This window comes from Anolis carolinensis, chromosome 2 (genome assembly GCF_035594765.1).
Source record: "Anolis carolinensis isolate JA03-04 chromosome 2, rAnoCar3.1.pri, whole genome shotgun sequence".
Lineage (NCBI taxonomy): Eukaryota > Metazoa > Chordata > Lepidosauria > Squamata > Dactyloidae > Anolis > Anolis carolinensis.
The window spans coordinates 233,236,031-233,253,842 of NC_085842.1; the positions used below are offsets into that span (position 1 = coordinate 233,236,031).

Consider the following 17,812-nt stretch of genomic DNA (forward strand, 5'->3'; position numbering starts at 1 on the left):
AATAATAATAATAATAATAATAATAATCTGAAGTTAAAACCTCACTTTTTAAAATGCCAAAGAGGTCCTGTCAGAAGTTCAGAGTCTACAAAATCACAGTAAGATTAGAAGTCCTAAACTAAGAACTAGCAGCAGTGTGCAATGTAAGAACTTCTGAAGGGTTGGGTGTGAAACATATCAGAACATTTCCTGCTCCTAGGGTGAAGCTATACTGTAGACTTAATGCAGTTTGATACCACTTTAATTCCCTTTCTCGATGCTATGGAATCATGGGAGTTGTAAAACTACAACCCCTTATGATTCCATAGCATGGAGCCCTGGTAGTTAAATTAGTGTCAAAAATCAGATTAATTCTACAATGTAGATGCACTTCTAGAATCTGTAACTTCATTGCTGGATTCCTTCCCTTGGAGACTTGAAAAGAAGAGTGCAAAATCAGTGACTGATCTTGGGGATATGCTATATTATTTTCTTGAAATACAGAGGGAAATCCACACATCTTTACTTTTCCTGTGTCACATGAGCTTCTCTCTCCTAATATATTCAAAATGAAACAATCCATAAAACTGCAGAAGCATCTTCAGCCACCTAAGCTGCCACAACTCCAACCTCTATCTTCAGGAAATCACATGAACAGTTCTACAGAGAGACTAAAGATGTCACACTATAATGTGATACCATGTAGCATTCAAAAACATAAGATCAAACAAGCTGGGGAGAAAATAATCTCAAGCTAGAAAACCTACATTCAATCTTCCCAACATTTGTAATGCTTTAACTCTTGAATTCTAACCTGGTTCTCATTTGTACTTAATTGTCTAAGAACAGGATAATAAAGACTTCTGCAATATTTGCCAGGAACATGTTACCTGCTAATGTGACGGCAATGGAAACTGAGTCGGATCCCAACACATTTGTTGCATTGCATGTATAGAAGCCTACATCAGCTTCAACTGGTTCCAGGATTTGCAAGGAGTCATCTGTCTGAAGAAGTATCCTGTGGTGACAGACAAATATATAAGCCTAAGATCTGTTGCCAAGTATACAGTTGCTGAGCACTTCTGCATAGGGCCACAGAGAGGAAAATGTACCAGAAAACATTAACACTTACTTAATATATACACAGAATGACCATGAAGTTACATGCTAGTTTCTGTTTAATTGAACAACAAGCAATAGCTCACAATAACAAACTACCCAGTTATCAGTAGCCTTCTGCTATTTAAAATATGTGTACATGAATGTTTCATGTCCTACCTTGGGACTTCTGGGTGGGTTGGCTTCCATAAAGGGGTGAAACATGTCAACTGGCATGAGCTCTACTACTTGCTTCACTTCCTTGCAGCCTCCCACCAGAGTAAACTGAACAACTTGAACCAAAGGGCAACTCCATATTGTCCATGCATGTTACACATAGCCACAGTCTCATCACGTTAGCTGTTGTAACCAGCACTCTGTACAAAGCCATATTCACAGCTCATTGGTCATTCACAAAACAAGTAATCATGCCAAAGTCTCAGTAGTTTTCTCCTGTTTCAGCTTTTGCAAAATCTTTGTTTCTCTACTTCTGTGATAAAACTGATTGATCTGCTAACTTTAGGCCATGGCTCATTCCTCCATAATTCCCTCTATCATAAAATATAAATTCAGGCTTTCCCAAAGTTATGAACAAGATAGGTTCTGTCGGTTTGTTCTTATGCTGAATTTGTATGTTCCTTGAAACAGGTACATTTTAAAAGTACGACTCCAGCCATATATATATACAACGTGTTTTCCCCAAAATAAGACAGTGTCTTATATGAATTTTGGCGCCTAAAGATGTGCTAGGTCTTATTTTCAGGGGATGTCTTATTTTGTTCCCTCCTCCTCCATCAAGGAAGGTGCGTGTGGCGCAAAGGAGAAGGAGGGAAAGGCATGTGCCTTTTCCTCCTCTTTCGCGCTGAATGCGCCTTCCTCGGCGGAGGAGGAGGAAGCCACCACCTCCTCCACTGCATGCACTTTCAGAGGAGGAGGGAGCCACCTCCTCCTCTGCCGACTCCTTCGTGCTGCACACCTCTTCTTCGGCGGGGGCAGCTCCCTTACTATGTAAGTGGCAAATTAGGGAAATCCTCTTTCAAAAGTCATCATCATGTAAATGATGAAGATCAGGGACTGCCAAGATTGTTAAGAAGCAAATTTCATAGACTTTTGTGGGTATAGGATCAACTGTTTACTCTGTGCAATGATACAGCTTTTCCTGGGATAATGCCGTGGTAAACCCCTGACAATGTTCTCTGTATGAGGTTGCCCTTTATTGTGACTCAGAAGCTGCCAGTAGTGCAATATACAGCAGACATGTTGATGTCAAGAACATCTTAGAAATCATATACCAATATGCCTCCAGTCAGAATTCAAAGTGCTGGTGATGGCATTTAAAGCCTTTAACAACCTAGGCCAGTGGTTCTTGATCTGTGGGTCCCCAGATGTTTTGGCCTTCAACTCCCAGAAATCATAAGAGCTGGTAAACTGGCTGGGATTTCTGGGGGTTGTAGGCCCAAATACCCAGGGACCTACAGGTTGAGAACCACTGGCCTTGGCTCTTGATAATTCTAAAATTACAATGGCTCAGGTTATTTTAGGATCAATTTTCCCTTACCAAACTAAATTTGTTCTTCCTCGCCTAAATTTGTAGCACAAACATATCTCACAGTTACACATATTTTGTCTTTTTTATTGCTTAATTTTCAACTAATGTAACCATAATTCTTGAGCTCCTGTGATTTTGTTGCTATTTCCAATTCAGAGACCAAATGGAAACTTTTTTTTAGACTTTTGCTTTCAAAGAATCCTTTCTACATCATCTTTGTCAATGTACTGCAATACACAATTATTCTACACTGGACATTGGGAAAGGCTATTTTCCTTATCATTGTCATTTATGAACTCAGATTGTGCTCTAGGATATATGAAATAGTACAATGGAGACGCACACTGTGAAAGATCATGAGAGGGATTTTAGACAAATTTGTCCAACACTATTGATCTTCACATCAAATAAATGTGACAGTCTTGTGAAAAAACCCTAGGCTTTTCTAGAAACAATTGACAAATCTTTATTCAAAGCTACTCATGGATAATAAGTGGCTGATAGGCTACATGTAGTCCTGGGACGTTATGTCTAATATTATGGTTGAGGACATCTAGTTCTCTTATACCTATGCACATCTTTTTTTGAGTGCTGCAGAGGTTCGTATTCCCATCCTCCATACACAGCATGCAAAGCTTCTTTGGACTTACTATGCAATTTCCAAGGCCAATCACCCCCATTCAGCCATTCTGTGCCTTGAGGATAGGATCAGAGAAGCATCTGGCTGTATCCCCACAACCAGATGTGAAATTATTTCATCGATGCGGTGATCTCCAGATGACCACAGCTGATAGCAGTGTTGCTGTAATCATTTTCTGTCACTCTACGAGAAGTAGCCAGATGACTCTCTGATCCTGGCAGCTCCCCACAAGGCACAGAATAGCCATTAAGTGGGGTTTTTAGGCTGTACAATCGTGCTGATATATGGCTGAATTGAAAAGATATCTACATATGGAACTCCTATACTACACTAAGCCATATAGGATTGCAGCCAATCTGTACAGCCAACCTAAGGCACCCAAGTTCCCAAAAACAAACAAAACAAAATCATAAAGAGTAGAGAAAAACAACTGCCTGTCATTTCTAGCTTGGCTTGTATTCTTTGTTATCTGATTTCCTGATTATCCGAATCCTCAGTCTGACATCCATGTAATCCTGTGTAATTGCAAAACCTGTGTAAACAGTACTTCATTGTACTCAAACTCAGAAATGTTTTGGATAAACTGGACTGTGCAGGTGTCAAACAGACAAATTAAATCCAGAGGGTCTAGTTGATTTTTCTAAGACCACACAATGAACCCAGTAGTAATGAACTCTTCTTTTGCATAACCTAAAGGCAAATTGCAACACTGATTCTGAAAGTTTTGAAATAGCAGAAAAAGAAGCAGCCAGCAAAAAGAAAATAACATTGCAAACAACAACTTTACAAATTGGATAGCTGACCCACGTTATGTCATGCAAGCAACTTATGCAGAACTCCTCCCTGAAATGTTCTAGTGACATAAAAAGAGTGTTTAAAATTGAGTACAAAACAGATACAATTACAACCAAACAATTATATGAATTAAATGTTAATTAAAACCACACAGCCTTATTACCTGTAAGCAAGAATTTGATATCTCTCCTACTTCTGGAACTATGATCCCCACGTAACATCTAGCAAATTTGGTCCATTGAGGAATCCTTAAATTTCGACAGCCACAACCTTTAATACAGACCCAGGCAGCTTGGCTGTTGAAGATACTCAAGTGCGTACAGATGAATAAACTGGTTTAAACACAAGAAAATGTGCTAGGCAACGTATATACAGATAAATGCAAAGGCTACATTCAGCCTGAGTCTAGAGCAGGAAGATTTCTTATCCTGGCTACATCCGAGAGAAACTTGGAAATGGCCGAAGTCACATGGAGAAGATTATCTTCCAGTAAAAACGACATAGAATTTAGCTGAACTACCAAGTAGGTTGCTCAGTAATGGGTTAAGTAATGGGCATCACAGCACTAGGCTGTGTCAATCAAAATACCTTGTTTTTATCCACAGCTATGACTGCATTTTATGAATTTTGATGTTTTACATTGTAATTATGTATGTGTGTGATTGTAATTCTGTGGTTTTATCATTTTAGATTTATGTATTGTCTATATGCAGCACTTTGCTGTATTTTGTTAGCTGCCCTGAGTCCCTTCGGGGAGATGGTGGCGGGGTAGAAATAAAGATTATTATTATTATTATTATTATTATTATTATTATTATTATTATTATCAATAATTGTTTGTTGAGCCTGCTTGTAAAAGCTGCAGGATAATAAGATGTGTTTCCTACATTTCACTTCCTGGATACTGCATGGGCAAAGTCTTGCATGATATGGAACACCCTCAAATCTGCCTCAAAACATTTCAGATGGAAACACATTAAATCTTGCCTTGGAAAATAGGCAGTGGTATTTGGCAATAGTCAAGCTCTTTAGATACCTGGCTCCAGTGTCGCGTATACACAACATGCTAGGGGAACAAGAAACATAAGAGTGGGAGGTGCAGCTCACAGAAGGCAATGCTTCATGGTCTTTGTGTGATAGATTTAAGTACCAAGTCAAAACCCAGGTGAATTAAAAGGGATGCAGAAAGGCCAACAGAGGAGGCTTTTAAAAAATAAGCCTAGACCTGTGTAGTCATCCTGGGATAGAACTGGATCCAAACTAAAACACTGACTTTGAACCGACCACCAAGCTCTTGTTGACAGGGGGATTACCCACATTCTAGCAGCAGGACGCATGTTGCAACACATCTGGAGAACAGAAAGAGGGCCCTCAAGAACATTACTTGTTGCTTGTCTAACTGAGATGTTAAGCCACCAATCCAACAGCTGGGAGACTGTTTTAAGTGTTAAAAACTTAAATAGCAGATTATACTGACCTCTTTTGGTAAGACTTAAGCACAAAATGGCTGATCTGCTTATTTGTGCTTTTTTTGAAATAGCAGATATACAAGATATCGAAGACATTGTGTGATGGAAAACCAAACCCAGGTATCCAAAGCATCTAAGTATGCATATCTAGGAACCATCGACCTGGGGATTTTGTTTCCTCAAAAACCAGAACTTTAGATTTCCCATTATTTGTGTTTCCCAATATAGTGTCTGCACACTTCTTTCTATATGTGTGTAAGATTTATATAACGATGACACTACATTGCCTTATGGTTTGTTGACTGTAATAAAGGCATCATTGAATTGAATAAAAAGGTGGATTTTTCCTGGACAAATCCAGAAACATGGTTTCAAACAATATGCAGTACAACATACCATCAGCAGAGCCTTTAGGCTATATCTCATACAGCAAGGACTATCATTTCCTTCCTAACTGGACAAAATCATTATTATATATTTAAAATACTTATCACGTGTTAAAACTCCATCTCTCTTTTTTTAAAGACAATTATTTTCTCAGTTTTAACTATAGGGAAACACATGGTACTTGCGAAACAGAGACAGATTCTACAGGCATAAAAGCTCTTATCTGGAATTCAAAAATCCAAAATACTTCAAAAATCTAAATTGTCGACATGAATGGCTGAAACCTTCGATGGTTCAATGTCCCCAAGCTTTGTTACATCCATAAAAACATTAAAAATATTGTGCACAAAATTACCTTCAGGCTATATGTATATGAAACATAAATGACTTTCTTGTTTAGACTTAGGTTCCATTGCCAAGATACTTTATTCAAAAAAATCTGAAAGATGGAACACTTCTAGTCCCAAGCATTTGGGAGAAGGGATATTCAACATTTATAATGGTTATATGACACTGGTAAAGTCCACCATTTCCAACCCTGCATTGAACAGAAAAATAGAGTGGGCCTTTATGTGGCATATATGAGGAACATAGGTGATGTTTGATTTCACAAGTTCTTAAGAGAAAATGCCCATGCCTCTGGAGCAGAAGGCTAACCCCGAGAATGCATTTTATAACAATGTAAAGTACTATTCTGACATGGAGAGATTCCAGGAAAAATGCCTCACGGATCTCACATTATCAGTGGGATCTCTGTACCAAAGTTCCATATTAGTATGATGCATCTGTGCCAAAACAGTTTCTATCTAGTTTTATTTATTTTATTACCATGGTGTACTTGTGCACTACAAAACTTTGATGACTTTCTTTCTTTCTTGGCAAAAAAATAATGACAAAGATTATAGTCAAATGTGCTTTTCTCACACACACAAAAAATGCAGCAGCTGCTTTATATAAATCCTTTTGCCAGGATGGCAAAAGAAAAAGAAATTGCGAGTAGACAAAATAATATGAGAAAACTGGAATGAGAAAGCTCATCCAAGTGCAATCAAACTCTAGTCACTTACCATGAGATGATGTGATTTTGTTTTTCCCTTGAATGAAAACTGCTGCCTCATGAACCACAAAGTTAAGGATATTTGATCTCCCTCACAGCATCATGGGTGGCAACACTCTAAAACAAACCAGATTAAGGCCACCCATTGAATAGTTTTCAGGAGGGGGAAATAACAGAGACCTCTGAACCACAACTAAATCCACAGGAAATCATGGCTCCTTTTTAAAGGAGGCAATAATCAAGTGGGCCACTTGCCACTGGTAAAAGTAGCCTTCAAGATGGCTTCTGTACATCTTCTTAGAGGTGCATAACCCCCTGTCCCATGTACAAAACATCTTTTATACCTGCATTCATCTCAATTTCACCTAATGACCATGAGTCAAACATTTTTAATTGTTAGAGTTGCTAAACAAGCTACACTTTTACGTTAGGCTTTCACAATGACAAAAAACAAAATTAAACCCATCATGGTACCACAAACAAATTAATTTTCTACAAATGTACAAAATGATGCATAGGATAGGGGGATCACTTGAGGACACACTCAAACAATATTAGAATATTTCCTAGTCCTATTGCAGTTAAACTGCATAAACTAATCTTAGGCCCCTTCCACAGAGCTGAATAAAAACCCACATTATCTGCTCTGAACTGGAATATATGGCAGTGTGGATAACTCAGTTCAAAGCAGATATTGTAGGATTTTCTGCCTTGAAATTCTGGGTTATATGGAAGGGCCCTTACTCTTGTTTCAGCTAAATGGAATATGAAGCCTTGATTTAAAATATGCTGGAGCAAAACCATTTTGGGGTAGGCCAGTGGTTCTCAACCTGGGGTTCCCAGATGTTTTTGGCCTACAACTCCCAGAAATCCCAGCCAGTTTACCAGTTGATGGATTTCTGGGAGTTGAAGGCCAAAACATGTGGGGATCCCAGGTTAAGAACCACTGGGGTAGGGAGTTGCAGCTCCTTTGTCTTTAGAGGGAAGGAAGAGCCAAAGGCATATAGCAAACATGTAGTAATCAATAGCCACATAGTTGATGTTACAGCATGCTTGGGTGAGGTGCTGCGTGGCACTTTGCCAAGAATCTATCACATTTCATGGGGCACTTTAGGAAGGAACCAAACTTTGCTCCTCCATTCCCTGTTCCTCAGGTTAGACGGAGGGGAAAGGAACAAAACTCTCTCACCATGCATTTCCAAATGCCAACTAAGTGAATGGCTGCATTCTGTCCTCACCTTCATGGCGTGAGAAAGGAAGAAGAGGAGCAAAGTGCTTCCAGTTGATGTTAGCAGGACTTAGCTGAGTTCCAGCTGGGGCTTGGATGGCGCCTAGAAGCACCAGCTGTTGTTGGAAAAAGAAACTCCTGCTGGCATTCACCATCATAGTTACAAATTGCCCTACATTCAGGATCTCTTTGTAGTCACCATCATGGCACTACTGCCACAATTGTTTGCACTGCCCACCAAAGCTACTTTACAGGGCAGCACCTGGTGATGGGGTGTGAGTGGCTAATGTTTCCACTATCCTTCCACCAGCAACTGAGGCTGCAGTGAGGACTTGCAACGGAGGTTCTGTTTTTGGGGGGTTTCTATCTTATTTACTGGTGGGATGGGAGTGGAAACATTATCTGGCCTTGCTCCGATTTCCAACAGAATGGGCCTTTGTTGCTGCCCAAAAAGGTAAGTTTGGGAGTTGGGCCAGGAGACACTACTTGGTTAATTAGCTGGTACAGAATACTAGCCCATATTCATCTAATCACTGAGTGGGGACTGCAGAAACTCCTCTTTTTCTGTTCTTTAGCCAGGAGTGGGTGGGGCTATGCTATTGATTTTGATAGGATCAAGACTGCTCCTTTCCTGCAACTGGACGACATTGTTTTCCCACAATGACACAACTCAAACTAAAAACTGCTAGCAATTCAAGTATGGAACCAAACCATACTACCATTTTTCACATTCAGTTTTTGGACCAGAACTTCAGTTATACTTGTCTGCTATCATTGATATTTTGCAACTCATGACATGAAATTTATACACTCAGGCAAGTAGTGTAAGAGTAGGAAAACAGATCACATGAGCTCTGTATAAACAGAAATAAATACATGTTGTGGGGTGGACTTCTACCTTCTTGTTCTATCTTTTACTTGCACACGCACAGGTTGTTGTACAACAGCCAACTTGCATACACTCCAGAGGGTCCAGAACATGCAACAGGATGCTGTGAAAGTTACTCTGAGTGAGTAAAATATGAAAGAGCTAGTCAAAACTATCTTGATTTTATCTCTAGGCATTCATTTCTAATTGTCTGAACTGGGCCAGTAACAAAACTAAACCATCAGAGAGCAAGGAAATGTGTCTTTGGAGCATCCACTGAATACACAAACTTCTCTGTGGCATGGATGAGTAAGGAAATTCAGGGCTCACATCAGTTAAGGGGGTTGCCCATGCCTCAGTAAGAGGCCTACTGCCAAGCTCTGGAGTCTTAGTTTCTTTGATCCTTGATTTTATTTTTTCTGCCTTCTCTACAATGATAAAACTGCAAGAGAAACAAGGAAAAATAGGAGCAGCCTCCTCATCCCTGAGCCTTTCCCTCCAGGAGGTGACTCAGGGGGTAATGAATGTACAGTGGTGAGGTTGGAGAGACAGGCACACTTACAGGGAGCAGTACGTCAAGATCACCTTGCTTGATTGTGAGAAGCCAAGAACACATTGGTTCTCAAAATCAAGAACCCGCACTGATGAAAAGCGTATTTGTGATTCAGCAGTAAAACCACTAATTGATATACATACAGCACTGGAGTATGGTTGTTTTTAGTGTAGGATTAATATGTAATTTCCCCATGTTTGATATTGAGTTTAACACTTGTATAACCTTTATATAACCTCCATGTTTTTAAAAGTATGGCGGAAAAAGACACATTCACACACACACATGCACACTGCTGTAGTTTCAATCACTTTATGGCCTCTTTCCCAACAGGATGTAACCTGGCATTGCAAATCTGCGTACACAACTTTCTAAAAGCCTGAAAGATATTTTTGCAGGACTACATCCAAGCAGCTATATACCGAGGGCCTATTCTTGATTAAGGCTTCATGTGCTTTCCATAACAAATGCATTCCTCTTCTTGCATAGGGTGGGGGTGGGGAGACACATATTTTCTTTTTTTTTTTTTGCTGTTGCTTTAAAGTTTTCTTTTAGTGGTAAAAACCAAATGTTGTATCTGTCAGGAAAAGAAATAATTGTAGAAAACGCTGCTTTAAAAAGCAATGATACTGCAAATACTAGTAAATTACAGAAATCATTGCGCTTGGAGAGCTTCTAAACCAAAACAGCAGGAGAACTAATGGTGAATCTAAACCACAGCAATGAATTACACCTTGGATAAATCAGGAACTTGCTAGTGGTTCCACAGAAACAGGCATTTAAAATTAATTTTAGCCCCAAGAGTTGACTCTTGTGTGGCTTCTCATTTCCTAGGCTGACCCTTGTGACCGGACTTGAATGTTTAACCTCAGGCCCAAAATTTACAGACAGAGGAAACGTATTCTGGCAACAGCAGATTTTTGGACAGCTGCCTTGTAAATACGTCAGCTAATGTGGATGCCTCCAACTACATCAACAGAAGCAGGGCCATCTTTGGGCCATGAATGTCTTTCACACCCTTCCTTCAGTCTGTAGCGTTGCCAAGTTGTGCTTATAGTATATTTGTACAGCATGCAGAGCTTGGTAATGCTACCTGAATGCTTGGGCCCTGGTCTCATAATTTGCAGCTAGAAGAAATGTCACCAAACTAAAAATTGAAAATGATATTTTACTTTAGATGAAGCTAATTTCTGTAAAACAACAATGAATCTTGTAGCTTCCTCAAGACTGAAAAAAATAGCATGAGCTTTCCTGGATTATAAGACACTTTTTCAGAGGGATTGAGTACAGTATTAAAGCTGTCGCAGTGGTGGCTGTCTCGACAGCTATCATGCTATAGTGGTTTGAATCTGCTCTGTGGTTTTGTCTAAACCAATGGTTCCAAACCTTTGGGTCTCCAGGTGTTTTGGATTTCAATTCCCATGGTTCCCAACAGCTGGTAAGCTGGCAAGGATTTCTGGAAATTGAAGTTCGAAACACTGGTCTAAACTTTTCATCAAGGCGTTTAGCCTTAATCCCAAAACAGGCTCAATATCCTGGATTGCTCCTTCAAAGTTCAGATTCAAATTTGGAGCAGATTCACCCCAGCAATAACACGGAAGCCAGGAGCCACCATTGTGCTTCAGGTATATATTGGACATGGGGTCAAATGGGACCAAAGTGAAGCTGTATGCAGAAAATATGAATTACCACTTGCCGCAACCAATCAACATGATATGAAATCCTAGCATGAAACAAGGCTATTAGGAATTGATGAGCAGCTGTTATTCTTGGGGACTCCTTTTTAAAAATAAAAGTTGAATCCTTTCCAAGGTAGCTTCCAATCATACCAAAGTACAATATAAAATCAATATCAGATTTAAACCCATGGAATGCCATGGAAGCATAATCAACAATGAACAGGGACTAGCAACAACACTAATCATATCTCACCAGCAGTGAGAAAACATCACATGGTAGTAATTTCACCTTTCCAGAACCTTTTCTAAAATAATAAGGAACCACTCTGTATCAAGTTAGACTTGATACAAAATATCAAAAATATCCATTATGTGAGTAGCTAATCAAAACAGCAATCAGAGGAATTTCCCAGGTGACCCATGCTCCATAAAACAGTGATAAGGAACCTTAAGGACTTGTCTGGGGACCTGCCTTGTCTGGCAATACTCTATCTGGAGTATCTGTCTGGGGGTGCTATATCTTCAGACAATATGAACTCTACTCATAATGCTCATGTTGTCTTTAGTCTTTGTGAAACAGCACAGTATAACTGCAATTCAAAGAACAGGTGCTGAAGTTAAAAGCTTGTTCACTACTTCACAATTAGCCCATGGCAGATATGAAGTGGAATTCAGGTCTCCCATTCCAAGCCAGTTTTTTTTTGTCTTCTAAGCTAAAATTACTCTCGCCTCCAGTGGAGTTAACTAGAAAGCTACCTACATTGGAAACACAATAATACTCAGTGTAGCATGCTTGCATATTTTGAGGCAGGAGATCCCATTCAATTTTGAAAGTCAAACAGGGTCATGGCTGGTTTGTACTTGGATGGGGGACTATCAGGAATATTACATGCTATAGCCTTATATTTCACATGAAGAATATAACACCACCCCTGAGAATTATTTGCCCTAGGAAACCCTACAAAATTCATAGGGTTGCCATAAGCAAAAGTGACTTGAAGGCACATACATCTACATAGGCTGATATTCTGTTAGTCTTCTACAATGTTGTAAGTTAGATTTACAGCTACATATTTCCTATTCACATTTGTCAACAAGCTAATATTATCTCCATCATAAATGCCCTTGAAAGCCACCTTCAAGGCCGGTCAGCCATCCCAAGCAGGAGTGTTCTGTGGTGCTGGAAAGCAGGCCACTGTATGATGACATCCCTTGTCACTTCCTGCCTGCAAACGATGGTGAGGAATGGAAGAAGGGACCCTTGTGGGGTCTGTTGCAATTTTTCATTGCACTTTGCTTACTAGCAGAACAGGACTATCATCCTGTAGTGCTCCCTTTGCCAGTGTCGCAAAACTCCATTATTCTGAATGGCAGGCAGGCTTTGAAGGTGGGATTCAGGGGTTGGATCAGAACATGGTTCTCAACTTGTGGGTCCCCAGATGTTTTGGCCTTCAATTCCCAGAAATCCTAACAGCCGGTAAACTGGCTGGGATTTCTGGGAGTAGTAGGCCAAAACACCCAGGGACCCACATGTTGAGAACCACCTGATTAGAAGATGGAACACAGGTACAATATTGTAATGATATCTCTGAGCACGATCTCAGGCATGATATTCATTGTCACTACTGCTAATCAGATTCACTTGTGGTTTAGAGGATGTAATCCTAGAGACATATTACTTGTACGGTATACTACTGGGTATGGGTCACATTGATGTACTATCAGCCCACTCCGCTTTAACCCAGGAACAGAAAAATGTCTTTTCTGGAAAAGTCATATAATTAAGTGTTATACATATAAAAAAACTGAAAAGTTTTGAAAACTTGGTTCCCAAGAACTCCTTCTAGGAAACACTTCTAGAGCTGGATTAGTAACTTTCTTCTAGATGTGTTTTTTTCTAGCAATAGTATTGTTTTTTTAGTATTCACCTGGGAAATATTCACAATGGAATTCTCAACTGTACTAATATAGTTCACTCTTCTGCTTCAAGTTGAAATCCTACTGATGGCCTCAACTAGAGTACATCAATTGAATCCATTACTGAATGGTAAGGTGACATATATACAAATGCTACTGGTTTGTGGGTGTACTCTTAACTACAACTTGCAATTCATTTGAGCCTCTTTCAATTGTTGGCTCTGTCTGGGATTTTATCAAACTGATGTCTTGCAATGTTTCTAGCGAAACAACAACCAATAGTGCTTCCAGACACAGCTTTCATTGTGCAGTTGCCCATCTGCATTCATAGATTTCTATGGGAGTTCCAAGCTGAATTGTTTTCCATTTTTAATACTCATGTTTTCCCTCTGTTTACTCCATCTTTCTTTTTATCACAGAAATTATGTTGAGGACTAACTATAGGATTGCTTTTGATGGTAATGTTAACAGCAACAAAACCAGGCGGTAACTGGACGAGGAAGAATTCAGTATTTGCTACTTAGGTAAGTATTTGGTAAGACGGGTTTGTGTGTCAGGTCAGGAGAAGAAATGACATATCTCACATCCCCAGTTTAACTGAAATGCCATTCAGCTGTGCTTCACTCACAGATGGAGGGGAGAGTTATAATTTTGACAACAGAGTAAAAATGTGATTAAGTAGCAATTGAAGTTTCTCAAGTCACTCCTGACACACAAAAAATCAATAATTTTGCAATTGATGCAGTAATGATTGGAATCGGATTGAATATTTCTATTTGGGGAAGGGCAGGTAAGGAGAGGGTGACTATGCAAGATTCTGGCCTTAGTGAGAAGCAAAAGGTACAGTACAACCCACCATGTCCAGAACCAATAATAATGGTTTTGCGTATCCAGAGTTCCACTTAATTTGTTATTCACTTAGGACCTCCTTCTTGTTATTTGCCCCACTGAGAATAATAGTGTTGTCTATTATCCATGGTTTCTTATATCCATGAAATCTGGAGAAGTATTCCCCCACAGAGAGAAAATGAACAGTCTAACCATTTTAGAGGAGTGAATGACATAGTTTTGTTACCTTTCACTGTACTGTATTACTTCTCCATTCTTTGCCCAGGTAATGGCAGGTTTTGGATTCCCAACAGCTTCACAGTGAAGAAGTACACTTAATGTCCCACTGGCCAAAACTACAGTATGTCCTAAGTGTGTGACAACTTCAGATGCTGAGAGCTGCTGTGCTGCAGATATCTTCTTCAGAATTGCAGGTTTTCTATGGGACCCACGGGAGCTATTTGTGAGTTCCAGAGACATGTGTGCTTCTGCTGAAGATGTTCTCAAGGCACTGAACTCAGAAAAATCCTTGCTAAATGGGAACTCCACTGAGGCAGAACTAACTCTACTTCCTTGGGTTTTGAAAAGCGATTCTTGGTGTTCCAAGTGGCTCTTAAAAATTTCATGGGCCAACTGTGCAACAAGTTGCTTGCTATAGATGTCCTTAAATTCCTCAGGCTGCTGAGACAGGTTTCTTAGGATGTCATCCAAACGATTCTGGCTGGCGACCATAGTGAAAGGAAGGTTGTACTCATGGCCCTGGTCTTCTTCTGAAGAGATGTTTCTTTCTGTAGAGTCTTGAACTTCCCAAGGCTCTGCGTTATCACGGGACCAGCCTCTGTACTCCAGAAGTCTTGAGACAATATCATCATACCGGTTGCTGGGATCGGTAAGGAGCCCTCGTTTCTCAGTTTTGCTTCCATTGAAGAGAATACTATTCTGATGTTTCTCCTGGGTATTGAAGGCTTCATTCAAACTGGCCTTCCTTGTGGCTTCTTCCTCCTTGATCCCAGCAGAGAGGGTGGTAATACGTTTATTGTGGCTCCCTATTAATTTAATCACAAAATGTTCCTGAGCCGGCCCTGCAGTACAAGTATATGTTCCTGTATCTGAGGGCTTCAACCGGTGAATTTTCATGTATCCATAAGGAGCAATTGTAACATGAACTGAGCTGATGAGTCGTTTGCCATCTTTCTCCCAAGTGATCATTGGTTTCCGGAACCTTCTCACAGGACACCGAAGAACAACAGAGGTTTTGGGGAGTAGGTAGGCATACCCACCAACAATAAAGTGCAACTTTTTCTGCTTCCTTGTTTGGATAAAAACTTTCTTTTGAGCCATTATCATAGGAGGTTGCTTGTGAGCAGGTCTCTGGTGTCCTGAAATATAATTAATAATATTTGGAAAACATGCAAGAACACCTTTGCATCCTCAATCTAGCTGACTAATATCAAAACTGGACTCAAGTTATTCCCTCCCTTCAACTAATAGTACTTCTCTTGCAATGCATTCAGTTCTTGGAATTAATGGGTTAAATTATTAAGCCATTTATGTGTCATCAAGCCCTTTTTGCAATTGCATCATAACAGCAACTTAACAAGGAAAACTGTCACTCATTTTGCAGTGTAATTGTAGCTTTGTAGCTAGCTACTTTATATTAGTGTGCCTCACTAAATGGTAGACATAGTGCTTTGGTGCACCTACAACGCAAAATTAATGCAGCTTGAGACCACTTTAATTGTCATAGCTTAATATGGAGGAGCCCCCGGTGGCACAGTGGGTTACTGCCTTGTGACTTGAAAGTTGGGTTGCTGACCTGAAGGTTGCCGGTTCAAATCCAACCCGGGGAGAGCGTGGATGAACTCTCCCTTTATCAGCTCCAGCTCCATGTGAGGACATGAGAGAAGCCTTCCACAAGGATGGTAAAAACATCAAAACATCCGGGCGTCCCCTGGGCAATGTCTTTGCAGACGGTCAATTCTCTCACACCAGAAGTGACTTGCAGTTTCTCAAGTCGCTCCTGACACCAAAAAAAGTACTATGGAATCCTAGGATTGGTAGTTTGATGGAGCACCGGCACTGATTTGCAGAGAAGGCCAATGACCTTGTAAATCTTCAGGATCAGCAATAGCCTTCAGAGATGCTTGACTATGGTGACTTCTGATGCCAGCCAATCATGGGGCCTTTGTATCTACTCACTAATAAGGAAAGGAATGGGAATTTGACATGGGGATGCCATTTTGGGGAGACCAGGTATGCAGATTCAATCTTAATAAACCCTATCAGCTATAAAATGTAGATTCAACCCTTGTAAACAAACTGTAATTTTAGTTGTTACGATTTACAATATGTAGATGGGTCACAACTGCCTAGACCCAGTCTACCCCTTCTTCCCAAATCAGGAATAACAGGCAGTAATTTAGCTAAACAAATTTGATCCTGCTCTGGTTAAATGCAGAAGCCAGAACTCATACTGAAGGGGGAAATGCAGTTCCTGTTATTAAGTCTTTAAATGAAGGAGCCAGCCTCAGGAACATAAGAAACGAACAAGAGAGAAAAGGAACTCCCCTTGTTAAATGTTTATCATTTCAGCCTTGTGAGGCCTCCCAGCTCAGAGCAGCAAGAAGGAACAAATGTAATACAACCTCAAGGGAGTAATATGAAGCAGAACAAATCTACTTAGTGAGTTGAAAACCCCACGGTGGATAATATTGGACTTCATTAGTTATGTGGGTCCTTGGGAGTTCAGATCTCTGTGCCAGACTGCTGAAAGGAATATGAGGGCTGTGTCATGGATTTTGTAAATAATGTTATGTTTTATACTCAGAAGTCAATCCCTGACTTCCATGAACATCATCAGTTACGAATGGCAAAGAATTCTCTCTAGTTCAATGTGTGTGTGCATTTGTGTAAAGAAAAAGGAAAATGTACACATGTTGGCTGGCATTCTGTATTGCAGTTATGGATTTATAACCTAGTGTTACGAATCCATCACTGTTCCATATTCACTAGCCTAACACAATCTTAACAGTGGCACTATTGCCCTAAATAGTAAATGCCTTCTCAAAACCTAATTTAATAAGCAGCAGTCACACTGAGAGATGAAGGTCCATTCTGCTGGCGATTGGGACACAACAGAATGACATTCCCAATCCTCTTGTGTACGTGGACTGACCCTGTCATTGTCACATGCTGAGTAATGTTATTTTCCAAGGGGGTTGTATAGGGCTAAGGTAGTATATTTCTGGAAATGCACTTTTACATTATACTGTGGGTATATCAGATTGAGATCATGGTTTGTATGCACGCATGCCTGTGTATTTTTTTTAAAAATGTTGTCAGCTATTAACATCATTTCCCCATCATGGCTTCCCAAAACGTTCTCTTGTAAGTAAGGGCGAATCCTTTTCTCCAGTAGTAAAATGGGAGAGGTGGCCAACACAGGTCAGCATGGGAGGGGGCTTTGTTGCTTTCCTGGAGCAGAATATGGGCAAGTCTTGGTAAAACAAGCCCACTTTCCATCTCATCTCGAATCCTCCCTGTAGACAAAAGGCTTTTGAACAGTGTGGAGCAGGTGGGGGCCTCTCATTCTGAAAGATCAGAGATACTTGACTGGGCTTTTTTCTGAACCAAGCATTGTACGAAGAGTGCCTGAAGAGTCACTTTTTTGTTTAGGTTGCATGTGAATGTGCTCTGCTACTATTTGTTCTAATGCTTGATTGATGGGACATATTGACACATCACTGTGGCATTAATTCAAATCCA

General features: G+C 40.1%; 1 protein-coding gene across 2 annotated transcripts in view; it reads right to left on the bottom strand.

Moving 5' to 3' along the window:
* adamtsl1 (ADAMTS like 1) overlaps window positions 1-17,812 on the bottom strand; it is a 671,866-nt gene that overhangs the window by 68,233 nt on the left and 585,821 nt on the right. For both annotated transcript variants that reach the window (XM_062971884.1, XM_008103489.3), the window contains 2 exons: window positions 14,295-15,426; window positions 870-997 (listed from right to left, as the gene is read on the bottom strand). In XM_062971884.1, the coding sequence (XP_062827954.1) occupies window positions 870-997; window positions 14,295-15,426 (1,260 nt within the window). The remainder of the gene's footprint in view (window positions 1-869; window positions 998-14,294; window positions 15,427-17,812) is intronic.